Source organism: Temnothorax longispinosus, chromosome 7 (assembly GCF_030848805.1).
Source record: "Temnothorax longispinosus isolate EJ_2023e chromosome 7, Tlon_JGU_v1, whole genome shotgun sequence".
NCBI lineage: Eukaryota > Metazoa > Arthropoda > Insecta > Hymenoptera > Formicidae > Temnothorax > Temnothorax longispinosus.
In genome coordinates this window covers 14,903,214-14,921,964 of record NC_092364.1, presented here as the reverse complement: position 1 = coordinate 14,921,964, position 18,751 = coordinate 14,903,214, and the positions used below count along the sequence as shown (strand labels likewise).

General features: G+C 37.2%; 2 protein-coding genes across 3 annotated transcripts; both read right to left on the bottom strand.

Moving 5' to 3' along the window:
• Nucleotides 1–188: 188 nt before the first annotated feature.
• Nucleotides 189–3,159, bottom strand: LOC139817005 (uncharacterized). Its single transcript, XM_071784819.1, has 6 exons — nt 3,153–3,159; nt 2,460–2,694; nt 2,160–2,282; nt 1,620–1,760; nt 705–1,347; nt 189–326 (listed from the first exon to the last, which is right to left on the bottom strand). Exons 1-5 carry the CDS (start codon nt 3,157–3,159, stop codon nt 1,221–1,223), a joined length of 633 nt encoding a protein of 210 aa, XP_071640920.1. The 3' UTR covers nt 189–326; nt 705–1,220.
• Nucleotides 3,160–3,759: 600 nt separating this feature from the next.
• On the bottom strand, nt 3,760–16,524 carry Ple (tyrosine hydroxylase ple). 2 transcript variants are annotated; one of them, XM_071782991.1, is made up of 7 exons: nt 16,106–16,523; nt 9,434–9,545; nt 8,988–9,113; nt 8,690–8,749; nt 7,015–7,834; nt 5,748–6,111; nt 3,760–5,461 (listed from the first exon to the last, which is right to left on the bottom strand). In XM_071782991.1, the coding sequence occupies exons 1-7, from the start codon at nt 16,169–16,171 to the stop codon at nt 5,294–5,296; spliced, it is 1,716 nt and encodes a 571-aa protein (XP_071639092.1). In that variant the 5' UTR covers nt 16,172–16,523; the 3' UTR covers nt 3,760–5,293. The 2 variants fall into 2 exon arrangements, with proteins under 2 accessions (XP_071639092.1, XP_071639093.1); XM_071782992.1 differs by lacking the exons at nt 8,690–8,749; nt 8,988–9,113 and having other exon boundaries at nt 16,106–16,524.
• Between the last annotated feature and the right edge of the window lie 2,227 nt (nt 16,525–18,751).

Here is an 18,751-nt window from a genome sequence, read left to right as displayed (position 1 = left end):
AATAACATAAAAAAAGATATGTCAATGAAAGTAATTGTTGCTATGTAAAAATCGATAAAATACTGTCGTTGATTAACAATTTACTATGATAAAATTATCTTCATGTCACACTGTTGAGGTAATAATATAGATCTCTGCGTTTATCGACTGCTTTATACTTTACTGCTGCAGATACAATTCGCTCGTTTCGGGGAGCCACATGTTGGTGGACTTGAAAATTTCTTCCTTTCCGACCTCATCATTTTGTTCTCGGTGTCGTCTCGATGCCTCTGGACAACCACCAAACAACCAGTTTACAACTCGCAGCAAAACTGGTTTGATCCGATCTGAATTAACGATTCAATTAATTTAGTAGTTTTCTCAATATTAAATATTGCAAATACTTGCTATAATAATTATTATAATTGATCATATCTTTTTAATAAACATTTCCAATAAATTTTTGCATTTTAACATTGTAATTAACGTATCATTTACGGGAAAGTTATTACAAAAAATTATATGTGAATACAAGAACGTAAGAGTATAATAATTTTTAAAATTAAAAAAATATATATTACAATTTATAATTGTTTTTTGGGAAATAAAAAAAAAGGAAAGAAGAATTAAATTTGTTTTAAAAATTGCATATTAAATATTTCCGCGCGATAATCTGGGAATAGAGTATATTATTCTTTTCTATATCAGATTCTATTATTACATACCTTTTGTAATCGATGAATTTTCATAACATTCGTGAGTAAAACTCTTTATATCTTGAAAAAATCGACGGCTTTCTTTTCGAAATTCATCATGTAACTCTCGCTTTGTGAATAATTTCTCTATACGTAGTAAATTGTTAATCTATTTTTATTATGTAACATACGCGTAAAATAGTGTAAATTACCATAATGAGGATCCACTGGCTTGTTCATAATTCTTGTCGTGCAATCTTTATTTAATTGATGTTGGGAAGCAATTGTAACTTCCTCTGAAAAATTTCTGAAATGCTTCTGAAAAATTTAATTTTAAGTAAATACATATTAGCATAGGTAATCCTGGTAATCGATCTGAAAATAATTATTATATTTTGTAATTTCTATGTAGGCTCTACTACAATAAATTAGACAGTTAATCTACTATAACAGTTTACAATTTCAATCGCTATATAATAACGTAAAATTTATGTAATAGATATTTATACAAAATAATATTATATTACAATATAATACATATAACGCTTACATATGACCATATACACATATACATACCATACCATCAACATTTTGTTTATTCTGTAATTTTTCAGTATCAGTATCGATATCGTCGCTTACGTTTTCTTGTTTTTGAGATATAGTCTTGAATTTTCTAAAACATTATAATAATATTTAAAAAAATTTTCTCTTTTATAAAGTCCTTGTTTGCTTTCCTGCAGTTATCACCAGTGTGTTATAATTTACTTGTTCAAAGAATGAACATAATTAATTTGTTCTAAATTATCGAAAACTTTCGTCATCAGTAAATTATTACTAATATAACTATATTTTTGATAATCACTCCTTTCGTACATCAGTTTATATTTGTCATTTTTATCAATAATTTTTGAAATTGTGTGTTGGAATCTGAATCTTAATTCTTACCGCAAATCAGTATTATTTTTTAATTTATCCGCCGACATTGTATATGGTATGATTCTCATTTCTGGAGAAGTATTCTGTGGAATTATCACATTGTCTTTTTCGCATTTCTCATGGATTATTGTTATCTGTTGTGGGTTGTTGCTACAAGTATTGATATATTCTTATTCCTATTGCATATATATTCCGTAATAATGAATTATATTGTATAATATATATATATATATATATATATATATATATATATATATCTTGATGTAAGAGTTTATGCAATATTATGCAATATAATTCATTATTTTCAATATAGAAGATACGTGCTATCAAATGCACGTGCTCGATCATTTGCACTCTCCATGTATCAGCTAAATGACATTTTAAAGGTAAAGTACGGAAAAGATCAAATGGTGATTTGGCGGCACATGTCTTATCAAAAATATGTAATTTTCAATGTGTTGAATTATTTAATTTTGTCAGAATTCTGACAATAATATACATAATTATATAAGTCGTATAAAACAATTGTATTTGATATGACATACTTACATGGTTGATACTATCACTGCATCGGATTCCGGTAATACATCGTTGGTTTCATTTCGATGACGATTGTGTCGATGACGTTTCCCATCACAGTGCTTTGTGCGATGTTTCTTACTTTTGTGTTTTCTACGAGATGCTTACACATTATTTATTTGGACATTAATCTTTGCGGCCCGTTAATATTTGCATAATGATGCATAAATAAAGCCGCATCTTTTATGGAGATAGTGCTTTCGTAAGTTAATAGTCGCTTTAGTTCATAAATAGAAGGGATAAAAATATCTATGCAAAAATATAACTGACCTTATCGATTTATGATTACCGTTGTCGAAGTTCGTCTTGTTACTGTATTTTTGTCCATAATCCTTTGCATCTTCTTCGTATACTTTTCGATATAGTTCTTGTATTCTTAGCTCTTTATTTTGATCATTTTCGTCTCTCGCTTTAATCTTTTCGTGTTCAGTTCCGTTTGTATTTAAGATAAATTTCAATCCGTTTGCAACAGTATCTATTAAGATGCAACATGCTTTTCGAGCATCTAAAAAGACATGTATAATATAATATAATATATTTACCTATAATATAATTTATTTACATTTTACATATTATAAGAATTTGAGTCTAGCCACATGAATTCAGCGCAAGTCACTTTATTCTTCTCTCTTTGTGATTTAATAATATATAAAGAAAATTTAGCAGAAGTAATTTTGAGAGTTCTGAAAAACTTTTTTTTTATTATTTTAGCTTAAAATGAAATATATCGAAATGCTTGAAGCAGATATTATTACTACTAAAACTATAAACTGATCTGTAATGTATCTTATTATTTTAATAAATCGCGGAAATTTACGGTTAGAAAATATTCTTATAATGCGATATTATATTAAATTTTAATTATGTTTAAAAGTCAATCAAAAATTACAAGCGATAATAAAAGTTTTTTTTCTCGCTTTCTCTCTCTTTCTTTCTCTCTTTCTTCTCTTTCTCTCCTTTCACTTGACATTTTTCCTTTTCCTACTTACATGAACGTGACTTGGGCACGTAATACAAAACGACGCCACACAACATTAACGCGATTAACGAGAGTCGCTTCAGGTAGATGATCCACTCAAGCACGCAGAATTTCTCGTCGAAATAAACTGATGAGTAAAGAAGGAAGTTATTTGGTCGACGAGAGAGGACATCACTTTCTCTTACCGTATCCATTCCGCGATTTTGCGTACACGCATTGCGTAGCAAACGCGACGATAAGAACTAGAAATTTCACAGTAGATGTTAGACGCATTTGTTTAAGTATTATTTTTCATTATTATATTCTAATCGTTAATCAAAACGTTCCGGAAGAAAGGGAAAAGGAAGAAAGAACTTGAGTGACACACGCATTCTGAAGCGATGTCCGTTACAGCGTAAGAGGCAATTTCACTTCGTTTCAAGCATTTCCAATTATGTCCACGCTTACGCCTTAATTATCGCTTGATGATCGTAATGGCTAATATGGCAATAAGGCAATTATCGCCAATAGTTATATCACGCACATTTTTATACGGGATTTTCACTTCATAATTATACAGAGACGTGTCGCGTAAAAAGATAATAACACGTGTAAGATTCATATCTTAATTTTTTATTATGCTCTGAGTACTTTACAATATAATACAAAGGAAACATGTCATATGTATTGACCGTTTTCACTACAATCTAACGAGGGTGGGTTACACGCACGTACACGTACGAGAAAAATATTTCATACGGGTCGGTGCGATTGGAATAGCATAGCGTGCGCAAGCGGGGACTCGCACTACTTGCTAAATAGTATCTTTCTAAAGCAACGTTTGCTTCGTGACTTCCGAAACTGTTTGGGGACTGTAGTCTCCAAACAGTTCGATCGGGCAAGAAGCGATACAGCACCTAGATACGGACTATCTAAGTAAGAACACAACTTAAAGATATTCTTTATGAAATACTGTTTAATTCGATGCAGGTAGATTCTAAATTAAGTGCAACAAACCGATAAGAATATTCGCTGAACGCCCACTTCTTATCGGCTAGTCCGGAAGAAAATTGTCCAACGACTCCACACAGCCGCCGTATGACAATTAATCCGCGAAAGAAGAGAATACTGTACGCTCACATTTGAACAACAAATTCTATCGCAATGAGGAATCAATCCCGCGAGTTCTATAAGTTCTACAAGACTACGATAACTCTCTTAGCGACAACCATCTCGCGTTATAACTTGTGCTAAATGTAGACTGCACTATCGAAATATCGGGGCAGATGCCAGTGTTTGCTGGATTAAACAAATTAATTTATAATAACGTAATAATACCCTATTATATAATAGAATAGAACGAAATAATAATAATTAATAATCAATAAAATAATAATAATGTGAGAATCTCTCTCATACGCGTGTACGCGCAGCTATTGATAAAAAAGCAAATGCTATTTATTCGAAGATAACCTTGTGATATGTATTTCCGCTCATTTGGCAAAAATACTCTCGAGGACAAGAGATTGCACTGTCACGAATTACTTAATCCACAACATGATTCATTATTCAAGTCAATTAAGTTGTATGATTGTCTTGACGGAATATCTATAACACAATAGATACGCAATATAGGCTGACGTTTGCGTGCATCAAAGATTCACTCTTTACATGGCATAATCAGCGCGCGTACACGCGTATAACAACGCAAATGAACGATTTTATACACGAAATGAGGGACGAGTAACGCGATAAAAATGATAACGATGAAATGACGTGCTCCACCGAACCTGGAAGCTGAAGCCTCGATGGAATTAATAATGTTTTTCTTATTTAAAACAAATAAATCTTTCGCAATCAAAACAAATAAAATCTTATAACTTTCTTAAAATTACTCGATCGAACACACACTAATACGCCTTCGAAATATATCATTAAAAGACTCATTAAGCTCTGTTACAATTACTAGGAAAAACGTTTTTTTATAGTATAATTATTATTAGCTGTTATTTGAGAGATTGTCGAAAATTATTGTCATCAAAGAGTTCAAGGATTAATTGGCTAAATACATGAACGATTTCGAGGTTCGATGGTTTGCAAAAGGAATTAACCGATTCGGTAAACGAAGACGCGGTAGTTCTCATTCTTACGCGAAGTGTCTCGCTTTCATTTTGTTGACAGCATTTGTAAGGTGGGTCATCTCAGTATTGAGTTGGGACATCAGGCCCTCCAGTCTATCAACACTGTCGAGGACTTCGATGCGTTGCGTATGCGGATTGAACCTGACCTCGAATGGCCGGCTCATAGTGGCCACCTGTAAGAGAAACCAAGGTTCGTGACTAAGCTCACCAAAGTGAGAAGTAACAGATAACGGAAGTGAACAGGCTACTAGTCTTTATTTGTAATAAATAAAAATTGAAAATATTGGAGTAATCAAGAATATACAAAGAAAAAACTATTCTACTTTGATTCTCTATTATTTTCGAGTTTATCAATAAGTACATAGCGAAAATTAAATTTACCGAATTTTCCTTGGCAAATTCCAGAAAAGAAATCAAATTCCATTCACAGATAATGCTGGATAACTTTTTCGTACTTACCCAACGACGGAATTTCTCCTTGGCATCCTCGAAACTCTCGGCCACGTAATATATCGGCTGGTATTCTTGATCTTGATACTTCTGGAGAGCGGTAATTGATGGGTCGAAAGCTCGATGTTCGCATTTATCGCTCAATGCGTGCAAGAGCTCGCCGTAGGCTGACAGCAAGCCAGCACCGTAAGCTTTAACTTCGGGACCTTCCTTACAGAGACCGAATTCAATCGTGAACCAATAGATAGTTGATAGCTTCTCGATTTCTTCATCCGAAGCACCGAGAGATGCCAGTCCAATTTCTTGCGAAAATTGAGCGAAACCGGGATCGGCCAGAAGCGGCATATGGCCCAAGAGCTCATGAATGCAGTCTCTGCAAATAGAACAGAATAAATTTAAAGAATGATGCCACATGCTCGTCTTACGCGTCCTTAAATTTGTCCGTTCTATTTCTCCATTTCATGCTTAAATTTATCACTTTTAGTTAATTTTAGAGATTCTGAATCAAATTATTGCAATCTGCAATATTTAAGTGCTTAATTTTACATCAGTAGGATTTTAACTGCATTAAATAAACTGAACATTCTAAAATTAATTAAGATACGTCATCACGATAAATGGCGCGTACTCAAGAAGCCATTCGGTTCTTACAATTTCTCTGCAAAGCTATACCTACAGTTCTTGGAAATCATAACTGTGACGTGGATCGCTACACGGAGAAACGAGTTCGTAACTGTGGAACTGAGTTATCAACGCCATCGTGTCGTTAAAAGCCAATTAGAGTTCCATTACGAGCTTAGAGAGGCGCGGTAATTCTATTATCATCGTTCTCTGTGTACCGCGGGTGCAGGTTCCCGTCATAACGCAATATCGATTGCCGTGCCAGTTTGACACGAAGGGGCAGCCGTGATGCGGAGCCAGTGCGACCTTTACAATGCCCGATTTTTATGTAAAGATGCGTCGCAGCTTTGTACCTTCGATGCGATATTTTATCGAGTCTCATTACGTCCTAGTGTGTCATGTACAGCGTGTTCTTTTGATCTGTATGCTTTACAGCTCGCACCAAATCATAAAAGTTTCCGAACAAGATGATTTGTAAACGATGTGTGTAATATATTTGAATTTAATCTTTATCCGTCCTTTTAGGATAATTCTCGGATAACGTTATCTCATATGTACAGAATATTTGAAAGAAAGTTTCGGAAAATTAATTTTTTGTCTCGATAGATTCGAATTAACTGACGAAAGTAAAAAAAAAATAACAAAAAGCACTTACGGTTCGGGAGTGTGATACGGGCTGTTGATGTGGCGGACGTATTGAGTGCTCTGGAATACTCGGAAGGCAAGACTGGACAAGAAGTCCCGCGCCGTCAAGAGACCGGCGGCCGGTCGAAGAGTGAATCCCGTGCTCTTCTTCAAGAAATCGCTGACTTCCTGCAACTGCGGTATACGGTGGGACTCGAAAATCCTCTCCTCTTGCAGTATCTTGAAAACTCTCTGGTATTCCACGCACGCGTGTTTCGGCACCAGGTCCAGGACGGTGTTGAAGACGCACGACCAAGTCTCGTTCTCCGTCTCGGTGTAAGGAATGCAGGGTATCGGGTCGCCGTACTTGTAGGCGAAAGCGATTTCGGCGATGACCTTGCGACGAGCGCGATACTCTTTATCAGCGAAGCCCGGGTGATTCATGTCGAGATCCGGCTCGTACTTGGTCATCAGGTGGTTGCAATTGTCGAGGTCGGCAGCGTGACGCGGGAACCAGGGATCTTTGATGCTGACGGAATTGTCGGCAAGCAGGGTCACGCCGTCCAAGGCCGAGCTCTGTCGTAGATTTCTAATCAGTTGCAACAGATTCTGTCTGTTCATGTTGATCTTAACCAAGACCTCAAATTGCAAACCCTCCTTCTTGGAGGGCCGCGACTCGACATGGGTGATCGTGCCCTTGAAATTTTCGATCGTTTTCAGGATCCTGCCCAGAGCACCGATGCCCTCTCGCAATCTTAATACCAGCGCCGCTTTCTGCACGCCTTGCTCGCTTTCCGTAGATTCGGCTATACTTTTCGCGAGCACTATTTCCTCCTCGGTTAGTCCAGAATCTGCGAAAAATCGAACATCGTCTAGCCTTTGTTTGACAATGACATTCAACATTTTTCGGAATAAACTTGAATTATTCGTCAAATAACCGTTGCCAAGATTTCTCTTAAAAAGATTTTCGTCGCTAAGTGACATCGTTCTATGCAAAAATTCGACATTTGAGAAAATATGAGCGTCTTAATGATATACATATATATATAGTTAGAATGAGAAAAGCGTAAATTTGATCTATGAAACTTTCCCGGGAACGATTCTTTTTGGGGACAACTTCTCGCGAGTACCCTAAGTGACTTCCGCGGACGGTAATAATCGGGCAATTCAAAGTCCATTTTCGCATAGCGCCTTATGCCGTCACGTCGGAAACGGCACCGTCTACTTGGCCGCGGGGGCGACGGAAAAGTGGCAAAGTAGCCGTCATTGTCGTGGGCGCGGACGTGCCGGCGAGATGGAAGGTAACGCGAAAAGGAATAACCGTGTTACACATTTACTGCCACGCAGGGCCGCTTGTGAAATCTCGAGAAAGGCTCCGCGCTCCGGTAATACGATTCTAAATGCACAAAGCGGCCGCGGAGGCCGAAGGCGGGTTGGAAAAAGACGGAAATAGCTCGCAGACGTAATTCACCCCAAGTGTCGACCGAGCACTCGCCCTTTGGTCGACTGTCGACAATGGCGATCGTTTCACCCTCCATTTACCGTCGCCTTCTTCTGTCCTTCTACCGTGCAACACGCGCGCGGTACCTTCTTCGCACGCAATCACCCACTTCCTGTTTCACTTCTATTACGCAACGTGGCATTTCGCGACACGCGCCGGACTGGACGCAATTACGATCGGGGTTCATAGAAGACGTAATACTTACCATCGTCGTCATCGTCATCCGGTTTTCCATCGCTGTCTGATGAAGCCTCCGCTTTCGCTTCTGAAAGTTATACGTTTCATGCTCATGCTATATGCAACATTTATGCATTCTTGAATACTTGGCGGCAGATGCATTTAGCGTCAATCAATTTTATATTACAGTAAATATTATGCGTTGTTGCATTAAATAATAAAGTCGTTGTATTAATAATAACAATCAACGCGATTATGTTCCGTAAAAATGCATGTCACGCTCCAATTATTCAAAAATTGTTATACATTTTGCAACATCTATGTACCTTCTTTCTTTGCTGCGCAAACTAATGACTCGATCTGTTCGTCGTCACTTGATGAAACATCGATGTAATACTCTCCCTGTCCCTGTTGTTCCTGAGTACAAGTAATTGTCTGATCCACGTTCGTATCTATCCGATAACAAAGAAACGAGTCATGCAACATTAACGTCTACATGCGCATATATTGTCTCGCTATGTTCTTGTATGACTTACGTTGGCAAAAAGGTACGTTTTGAAAAGTCTTTTTAATAGTAAACATGTATACATTTCTCTAATACAAGCATATTTATACAAATATAATATTTTAGACAGCAAATCATGCATATATTTAATACAAAAATATTTTGTTTCCATATATCAAACATATATATTGACGCGGTAATAAATAATATTATATAGTATAATATTAAAAAGAACTAATCATACCAAATAACATTCACAAGACTCACCATTAGCTCGCTGTCGAGCTTCCTCGAGTACGCTTTGCTTCGTCTGTTTGACGACCAGCGTCTCAAAACGGGCATCGTCTACAAGAGAACGTCGTCGCGCTGGATACCCGTTCTGAAAATATAAATGCAAAGTGCGATTTATATGTATGCATATATAAAATTATAATAAATTAAATTAATAAAAATATTGAAAATATCCATATATAAATTCTGTACGATTAAATCCCAGAGTGCCAATGTACCGTTCTGTGGCATTCACGTATTTTATTGCTGACGCACAAGCAATTATAGATATAATTTAGAACTTTAAAGGGCGGATGTCCTTTCGTCTTGACTAGCCAGGTTCTGATTTCCGCGACGTGGTCTGTCCGTGGGCTACCTTTGACGTGAGACGAAACGGAAATCTAACCCGTCAGTACGACCGAGCGTCGCTTAAATCGGATAACGAACAAAAGGGACGGAAATGAATTTTCGCGACTACCATCTTGCTGTCGTTGAAATATCGGAAATGAATTAATTCCGATGGAGGAATGGAAAGGAGCTTGACTATTACCGTTCAGTTCTTAGAAGAAGTAAAATTTTATTTTATTATTACTCCCCTAATTAATACCATTTACACTAATACCATTTAGCTTATTTTGCCATTTAATAAAAAAATTTTTGCCTGAGATACTTATGTTTCTTTAGCTACATGAATTTTTTTATATGGAAAAGATATCTAGGATTTTATTCGCGAGTGAAGAAATAATAAGTTCTGAGAGACAAAGATTAAAATAGACGTTCCCATTTGACGAAAACAGACAAGAACATGCGCCACCGATCATTCAAATTCCTGGCTGTCGCCGCGTACGTATAGACACCACGTTGGAGACCCAGTTGCGTTTTCCAGCAAAGTCGGTTGGCATAGTTTAGAGAAAGCGTTTAGCAATCCCTTAACAACGCGCATCGTTAAGTGGGCCAAGTACTTTACCGATGGAACGGATGGACTATGTCGAGGAATTGCGACACGCAACGCGATAACAAATCGTAGAAACGGCAAATGCGTGACAAATCTCATCTAAATGCATCGATAAAATCATGAATTAATTAATTCCCATCGTAAAGCCGCCCGGAGTTGTCAGCTGTCTGTGCGAATTGCGATTGTCGTGCGCGAAAGTGACGAATATATGTAAATATTTGTCGCGTAGACAACTGATGTGCGAGACGGTGACTGGCCGTTCGAGGGAAAAAGAATGAAAACTCGGCGCGGCGATAACTCGGCAAATAAACGATGCGAATGTCTAATTGAGCAAACGGCAGGTGCCGTAGGAATGTTGTTTCCGACCTTGTGGAATCGCACGAAACGAACGTACGGCCGAAGATGCAAAAGAAACGACCTCGAGTCAGCAAGTCGAGTAATTACCCACTGCACAGCGGACGAGTCGCGTCTGTAGATGAACAGGATCTCTCTCTCTCTCTCTTTCTCCCCCCTCTCTCTCCACTCATGCGATCGTGTCAATTTTATTCCGGATACTCATCGCAATTATCTTTAAATATCTAATTAGCCTTTCTAATATTCTTGAAAGACTACATAATATGATATAATGTAGCATCTTAATTAATTAATTTAAAAATTATGCTTTATTTTACTGTAAGAGGTACTTAAATAATTAGTGCAAATAATAGGTTAAATCGGGATGCTTACTCCGAAATGGCTCGATACAAATATATTCATGTGCATCGTGTAAATTTTGTCATCGTTTCTATCGAAAGTTTCGATTTATCCTATTTGTCTACTATATGAATAAGCGTTTCTAATGTATTTCTAGTCAAGCGAATGTTAAGCGATTACGATGATAATGCGGCGTAATGACTTATGGATAATATAACCAAGGTTGATCATTAAAATTGCGCTCGCATAACTTAGTTCGCTACGACCCAATTATTACTGCCCAATTATTCGAACGGATTTTGCTATCGCGATTGATTTTTATCTATCTGACAATCATAAAAATCATATGTATAGTTCGTTATTTACAATCCTGTTTTAAATATTAACAGCAAGCTACGAGAAACCACCGTGGAATCGGGCATACATTATATCTACCACGCTGTATGTAACATTCAATCTATTCAAACAATGATTTGTTCAGTTCCAAAAAATTTCCTTCATTAGTAGAATATTTGTAAGTTTTGAGTGTTTGTTTTTTTAAATTATCAAAAATATCTATATTTTTAGAAGTCTCTGCCTAATGAAAAAAAAACGTATAGAACAAGAAAACAATAATAGGCAATAATAATCGGCAAGTTCCTCGAACGTAGTACAAAAGGGCAATTAAGAGCGATTGGAAAAACGCATATCTCGGTAAAGCCCTACCGGGCATTTATCTATGCGTACCAATTCGAACGAGAAGCTTCTAAAACCACAATTATACAGTTGAATGCACGACCGAGATAGCAAGCCATATATGCACACATCGAAATCTCGCATTAACATGATCCTTCTCATCCTGGTAGAGAGAGACAGGTCGCTGTGGTCCGGGCGAAATAGCCGGCGTTTAAGCAAAACAGTTAGCATAGCAAATGTTATACGTGTATATATGTATAGATGAATATGCAGCCAGCACGCGCACGCGAGTTGCACGTGCGACGCGGATTGCAGCGCGCGCGTGCAGCGGGCTTCCGAAGGCGAATAACGGGTGCAGCGTTCAGGGCCTCTTTCGCATGTCTCTCTCTTTTTCTCTTTCTCAGCCGCTCTATACAACTCTATATTACTTCACTCTCATATTTATAACATATTCATAATTATCATGCGCAAGGCCGGAGATTGATTTTGCAACGGCGACGATATAATCCCGCTCAATACGATCGATCGGCAATAGCGGCCGAGATACCGAGAGGATGCGATCAGATCGCGTTGTAGAATCACAAACAAACCCGCGGTGTAATTCTGTCACGAATTCGCCGATCGCTCTAATGTTATTCTAAAGTGGAGTTTAAGCAAGTGACCGCGTGGACGGATGCTTCTAGGGCAAGGTGATTGGCTTGAGGAAAACAACCCATAATCGCTCACGATCATCAGTCGCTATATCGGAATCCAGGCTCGAATCAGAATTTTCGCAAAAAAAAAGAAACTGATACGACCGGTTTTATCACGGTTGAAAGATAACAAAAAATTTTGGACATATACAAATTAATTTATTAATTTCAATTAGATAACGAAGCTGTTTAATTAGCTTTATTTAGCTTAAATTATTTAAATCGGTTGCATACCCGGAATAACAGAAACGCGAAATAGTATCCGCATTGGCGACGCGATCGCGGTAGGAAATTTACTCAAGGTCGGTTTACTTTTCACCCCGCTGCTCGCGCGATAACTATCGATTGTGCATAACCGATTCTAGATTTGATCTGGTTCAGCATCTAGATCCGGCGCGTGTGCGCATGCACAAGTTCCGTTCGAATGACTCAGACTCGTCATGATCGTCAAATAAATAAAAATCGTGGTTATTACACGCGTAATTCAAAGCGAACAAGTGCTATTGTATTTGTATAAAATCGAGAATATTAAGTGTGCGCGTTATATAGCTACATTTGCTTCTGAGATTTATCATTTCAAACACAACAGAAAGACACTACTCGCCGGAATTGAAATCGCCAGATACTTTCCGGCGGATACTCTCCGGCAGATGCTTTCTTCTAGATTAAAGAATATAATTGAAAGATTTAAATTATTTAGGATCGGTTGTTCCAATCTGTTGGTAAGCTAACTAATAGTTAAATTATATGTCTTTGTCTAATTTAAAGGAAAAATCAAATACATATGATTTAACTGTTAGTTAGTTTACCAACAGGTTGGAACAACCGGCCCTTAAAAAATCTGTACATTTTCGAAAATTTATAATACTAATTACATATATTTACATATAGAATTATCCTCTTGATTTTCCATTTAATGCAGTTTTAAATTTCACTAATTTATAGTGAGTTGTGTCTACCTACGCACATTAGCGGTCCATAGTATTCTATGGACCGCTAATATGCGCGGAGAAAGCGTAAGATTGACCAAGTCGTCACACCGAAGTGACGTGTTCTCGTATTTATATAGACAGATGCAAATAACAAATCATACAATGCTTAGAGGAAGTCCGGGTGTCGTCTTGAAAAGAAAGCACAGAGACCAAATCCGAGACACGTTTAGGTATTAATCTTAAAAAATATTGTGTTAGGGAATATTAATTTTTTTACTCGTCGGTAACGGTACCTAACGTGCGCAACATCGCAATTATGCATGAATGAGGATTGCAATATTCTGGGAAAAAGTCCGCGAGTCTGCGATTTATTAGCATTCGAATCCACAAACAGCGATGTGTAAGCTAGTAGCGTTTTTGCAATAAATCGCGATCATTCGGAAAAGTCACAGTAGGAGTCGAAAAGATCGAGGTGACGATTACGATGTATGTTTAGCGCGGTTGTTAAACAGATAAGTACGATATCACGTGAAAAATGAGACATAGACCTTGCCTGTTGTTCTTACGCCGTTGAGAAATTTCGCATCGTCGTTGCAGGAAAATGCGTACTTTACGAAGAAAAAAAAAGCGAATAATCTCGTAAATGCGGCGATTATAAGTTGTCACTTATTGGACGCGAATAGAAACGGAATTGGCCTTGCTATCGTAATCCATAGTGAATTATACACGTGACGGAAAAACGAAAGAAAAACGTGACAGACTCGAAAAAGTATCGATTAAAATCCATTAATGTGCGATAAAGATCCTAGAGATAAAATATAGTTACGTGAGGAAAGACGAGTTCTTGCGAGTTGTAATTTGCAAAATAGACATATATATGTACGGTACGTATTAAAAAATACTGTTACACGTCGATTCCAGTTAATATTACGTATTTGAGAATGACTACGCAGAGACAATCGATATAATTGCAAGTCTCACGTAAAACCGTTTACAATTGTTTATTTCTGTTATTACACTAGTCGTCGTGGAACATGTGCAAATGCATCAAGTTTTATGCATCAAGTAGAAGTGCAAACATTCGCGAGAGAAAGGGGGTGAGGCGAAAATAATTTTAACGATTTGCGTAACGTCTGGCGAGAAGAAAGGACGCTATTTATCTTTCGATGAGTTTCAGATAGATTGAAAAGTAAATTCGCGGCGAGTTAAAAGAATTGCCGGTTTCTCCCAACCGCCGCCGCATCTTCCTGTAATCGAAAACAGCTGACTTGTGACCGGCTACTTCCTCGTGTAATCTTGTTGGGACTCACGCTTCTTCAACAGATTGAATTTTTCGCGCCTGCTAAGTGGCATATAGATCTTGCATCAGCTTTTTTGCGCGAACCGATTCTCAAGCTTATGCAAATTTATGCACGAAGCGAACGGGACATTGAACGGATTATTTCTTCGTATCTTTCTTATCATGTTTTCTGATTTTAACCAGAGCAAAAAAAGAAATGCATTACTGAAATGCCAGATTCGCAACGGAATAACATTGAGATTCTAATCTTCCTTTATCTATTATTCTATGTAATTTAATTGAAATGTTTGCTTACTGTTTGTGTGCTTTATACAAATATTGTATGTATATATATTTAATCACATGTTTACTATTTCGATAAGTGACCAGAATCTGAAGTGACCGAATGATTTGAAAACGTCAACACTTTGCTCCAGACCGGTTTTGTAGATTACTGGATTGGGAAAATATTCTATGATTAAGCCCACATATACAAAAATGTGACCTCGACAATTAAATATTCATTAATATTGCGACAAGGTCAATAACATTGCGTAAACAGGATAATAACGCAGCGCATTTACTTTCTCTGCGCGAGGACTCTTCTCCGTTTCGCCGGGCCTACGTGAGAATTTCACTTGCGTTGGTCTCCGGTTATTAAGATTGAGAAAGAGCGGAACCGACACACATGCACCTTTAAGCGATTTTCTGACGCAATTTTTTCACCCATTTCGAAATGTACCGTTAGTCAGAAAAATCTCGAGAATCTAACTACAAAAGCAAACACTCGCTATGTACAGAAATCGTATAATTAAGCCAGAGCGCGTGGCGTAGCAGTCGTGAGACACTCGTGTCTCTGTAATGAATACAAATAAGTGCATGCAATTTTATATAATTCAATAAATAATATACTGTCGCATATACAACAAGATCAAGTTTTGCAACTGCGTTTGTCGAAATATAAGAATTCTCGTGTTAAGAAACTAGAGTGACATTTTCAGCCGTCTTCAGAGACGTTTGTGCATGTAACGGTGATTTAAACGAACGGTTGAATTCGCGCGCTTACCAAGGCCTTTTTGATCGAACCTGTTGCTCTTGACATGCACGCGAATAGAAGCATTTTGACAATAGCAAATATAACAATTTTTCACAAATAAAATGTAAACGACAAATTTATCAAACACGATTTTTTTATAGAGAAAAACAAATATACAAACAAAAGTAAAGTTATTTTATATCAAAATATTTTTTAAGTAATATTTATTATTTTGCGAAACGTTATTTTTTATTTGTCTAACAAGAATTATATTTTCATTTACCTAAAAATGTATTTATGAATTGAAGCTTTCAACATTCTCTCTCATTCTCGTTTTTTGCAATACTTTTGCATTATTTTTATCGCGAGTCTAGTTATTTATCAAATTATTTAAAAATAAGACTTACCTCAATACTGTAAGACTTCTTGATGGCGAACATTTCGCGGTTCTTCTGAGCGGCTGCGACTGCCATCGTATCTTCTTTATCACTCCTCTTTCTCTGATAACGGTTAATTTAGGCGGTTTTTTTCTCAATTCGACGGTCGATCGACTTAGGCGTCTTTCTATCGTCGGTTCTCGGCCTGATAGTGCTCACTGCAGCTGAAGCTGATGTGCGTGAGCTCTTCACTGCCGGTTGCGAAAAATTACACGAATGGACTCCCCGTTGCGCGCTTTCCGACTTTAATATCCCGATATGCTTCGGCTACGTCCTCTTCGGCCTCGATCCGTCCGATCTGCTACGGTTCGACTACGACAAACGACAACGACGGGACGTCGGCAACGACAACGAGCCTCTACTACTTAAGTCCGCTTTGGACGGAGCGTACGAGCGAATGCGTCTACGGGGCGGATTGCCGCCGCATATAAACGTTGCCTCCCTTCACCGCCTGCTAATGCCGGGGTCAGGGGTGCCCCCACCCTATCGTCGTTTCGGGTGGTCCACCAGCAGCAGCCGCCGCTACCACCACCGCCGTCGCCGTTACAGCCGTCGTTGCCGTCATAGCGCCGCCGGCGCTGCTGCCATTGACAAAGTCCATCACGAGGGGATCCCTCGCCTATAGCTGTTGATATTTTCATATGTCGTATTGGATTCTCGTAGGACACGCATCTTTCATTGAACAACACGATAACGGAAATGTTTCGTTACATAGATGATAAGAAAGTTATACAAGGTAGGTGCTGCATGGCATAGTTGTAAATTCATTACCCCTCCCCTCATGCAGATCAATTAATCCTTTTTATGATAGATATCTAGTATAGTATCTTAGTATATGATATAATCAATTAGTATATATATGATTGAATCTGCTATATGATATACAGAAAACAATGCATTGTCTAAAAATCCCAACAAAGATATTGAATGTTTAATGTTAAAATTGATAACATTTTAAATTAATAACAATAATTAACAAAATAATTTCAAAAAAGTTTGAGCAGTAATCCTTGATTCTTTGCTGTTAAAAAAATGGCATGTTTCCTGTAAAAAATATGCCTTTCAAAATTGATATTGAAAGAAATTGTGGCAGGACATGCAAATGAGACGAAAGATCAAGTTATCAATATCGTTTTCTGGATTCGGCGTATTTATAACTTGCGCTTAAAATAGGACCATTTATTTCGGCGAATTGGTTTCGATCATTTGCAAAGAGAGCATATTTAGAAATATAATGATATATAAATTATTGCGTATAATTATTATCACATAAATCATAAAAAATTATAATTGTACATATATATAATTAATATTAGCAATATATCTATAATTTATCCATGTAAAAATTATTTCTAAGCTCTCTCTTCGCAAATGCTACTATCGGAATATTGAATTTAAAAAACGTGCGACATAGATTGACAGGAAATTCTTTAGCAATGATAAAAGTAATAGTAAAAGAGAGCTCACGCATAATTATTGCGTTATTTCTTAATGAGCTACATGCTATCGACATGTTATGATTTAATTTTGCAGATAAATCCATGCATTCCTCAAAGCTATCTGTTCTTGACGATCTATAGATATGTCTTAAGGAAAAAAAAAGTATAAATCATAAATAAAATATTTGTATTAGCAAAAGAAGGTAAAAAGAAACAGAATTAATGAATATTGAACAAGTATTTTTCAAGCTATGTAGAATATGTATGTCAGAAAATATAAATATATGTATAACATCGCAGAAACATGAAGTCAATGCAAAGATTTCAAAATCAAAAGCAAAGATTATTTCTTAAATTTTGCATAGAGGCAAGTTTTAGTTAAGTTTTAGTTCAGTATTAGATATATCACAAGCGCACGAAGATCAACTAGACAAATTAAACAGCCAGTTTTTTACTTTTTGTTTAAAAAAAGATATCTGTTAAAGGTAATTTACCAGTTGACGTCGCTTTGGCTTTGCGTAAACCATAGGAAAGGTTAAACCACAATCGGTTTTGCGTCCGCGTCGTCGGAACTAGCTTCTCGCAAATGTGACGTGCACGCGATCACGCATACGCTCGATCCTCAGTATACCGATCCGTTCGATCGTCACTTCTGTGCGTCACGCATTCACGTGCGTATACGTACGTATATACGCACGTACGCACGCACGGGAGGCAAACGATCGAGGCGCGTGCAATCGAGTGATCGGAGAAAGATCTTATACAAGAGAAATTGCACGTGTTAGCTTTTTTACGGCTTTCTAAAGACACAACTGCAAACGATCCGGCCTCTGTCGTGCATTCGTCGACAATGGTGCATTCGGTAGGTGTGTCAGTAATATTATAATGAATATTTAACAGGCGGCGGCGGCACGATCATATACACAATATGACACGATGTATATATAAGCGTGTACGGAAATAGAAAAATATTGAATTTACATATGCACGGCGTTGTGTAACGGAGGCTGGACGGAGATCCAGAGACTTCGGAAATTCGATTATTCTTGATTAATGGTCTCGCAAGAACATTTAGATATATGATAACATTCCTAGAAAAACTTATCGACTGAAAACAAAGATCAATGAGAGGGAAAACGTGTATATATTATTCAAATTAATGCTCAAAGAAACACGT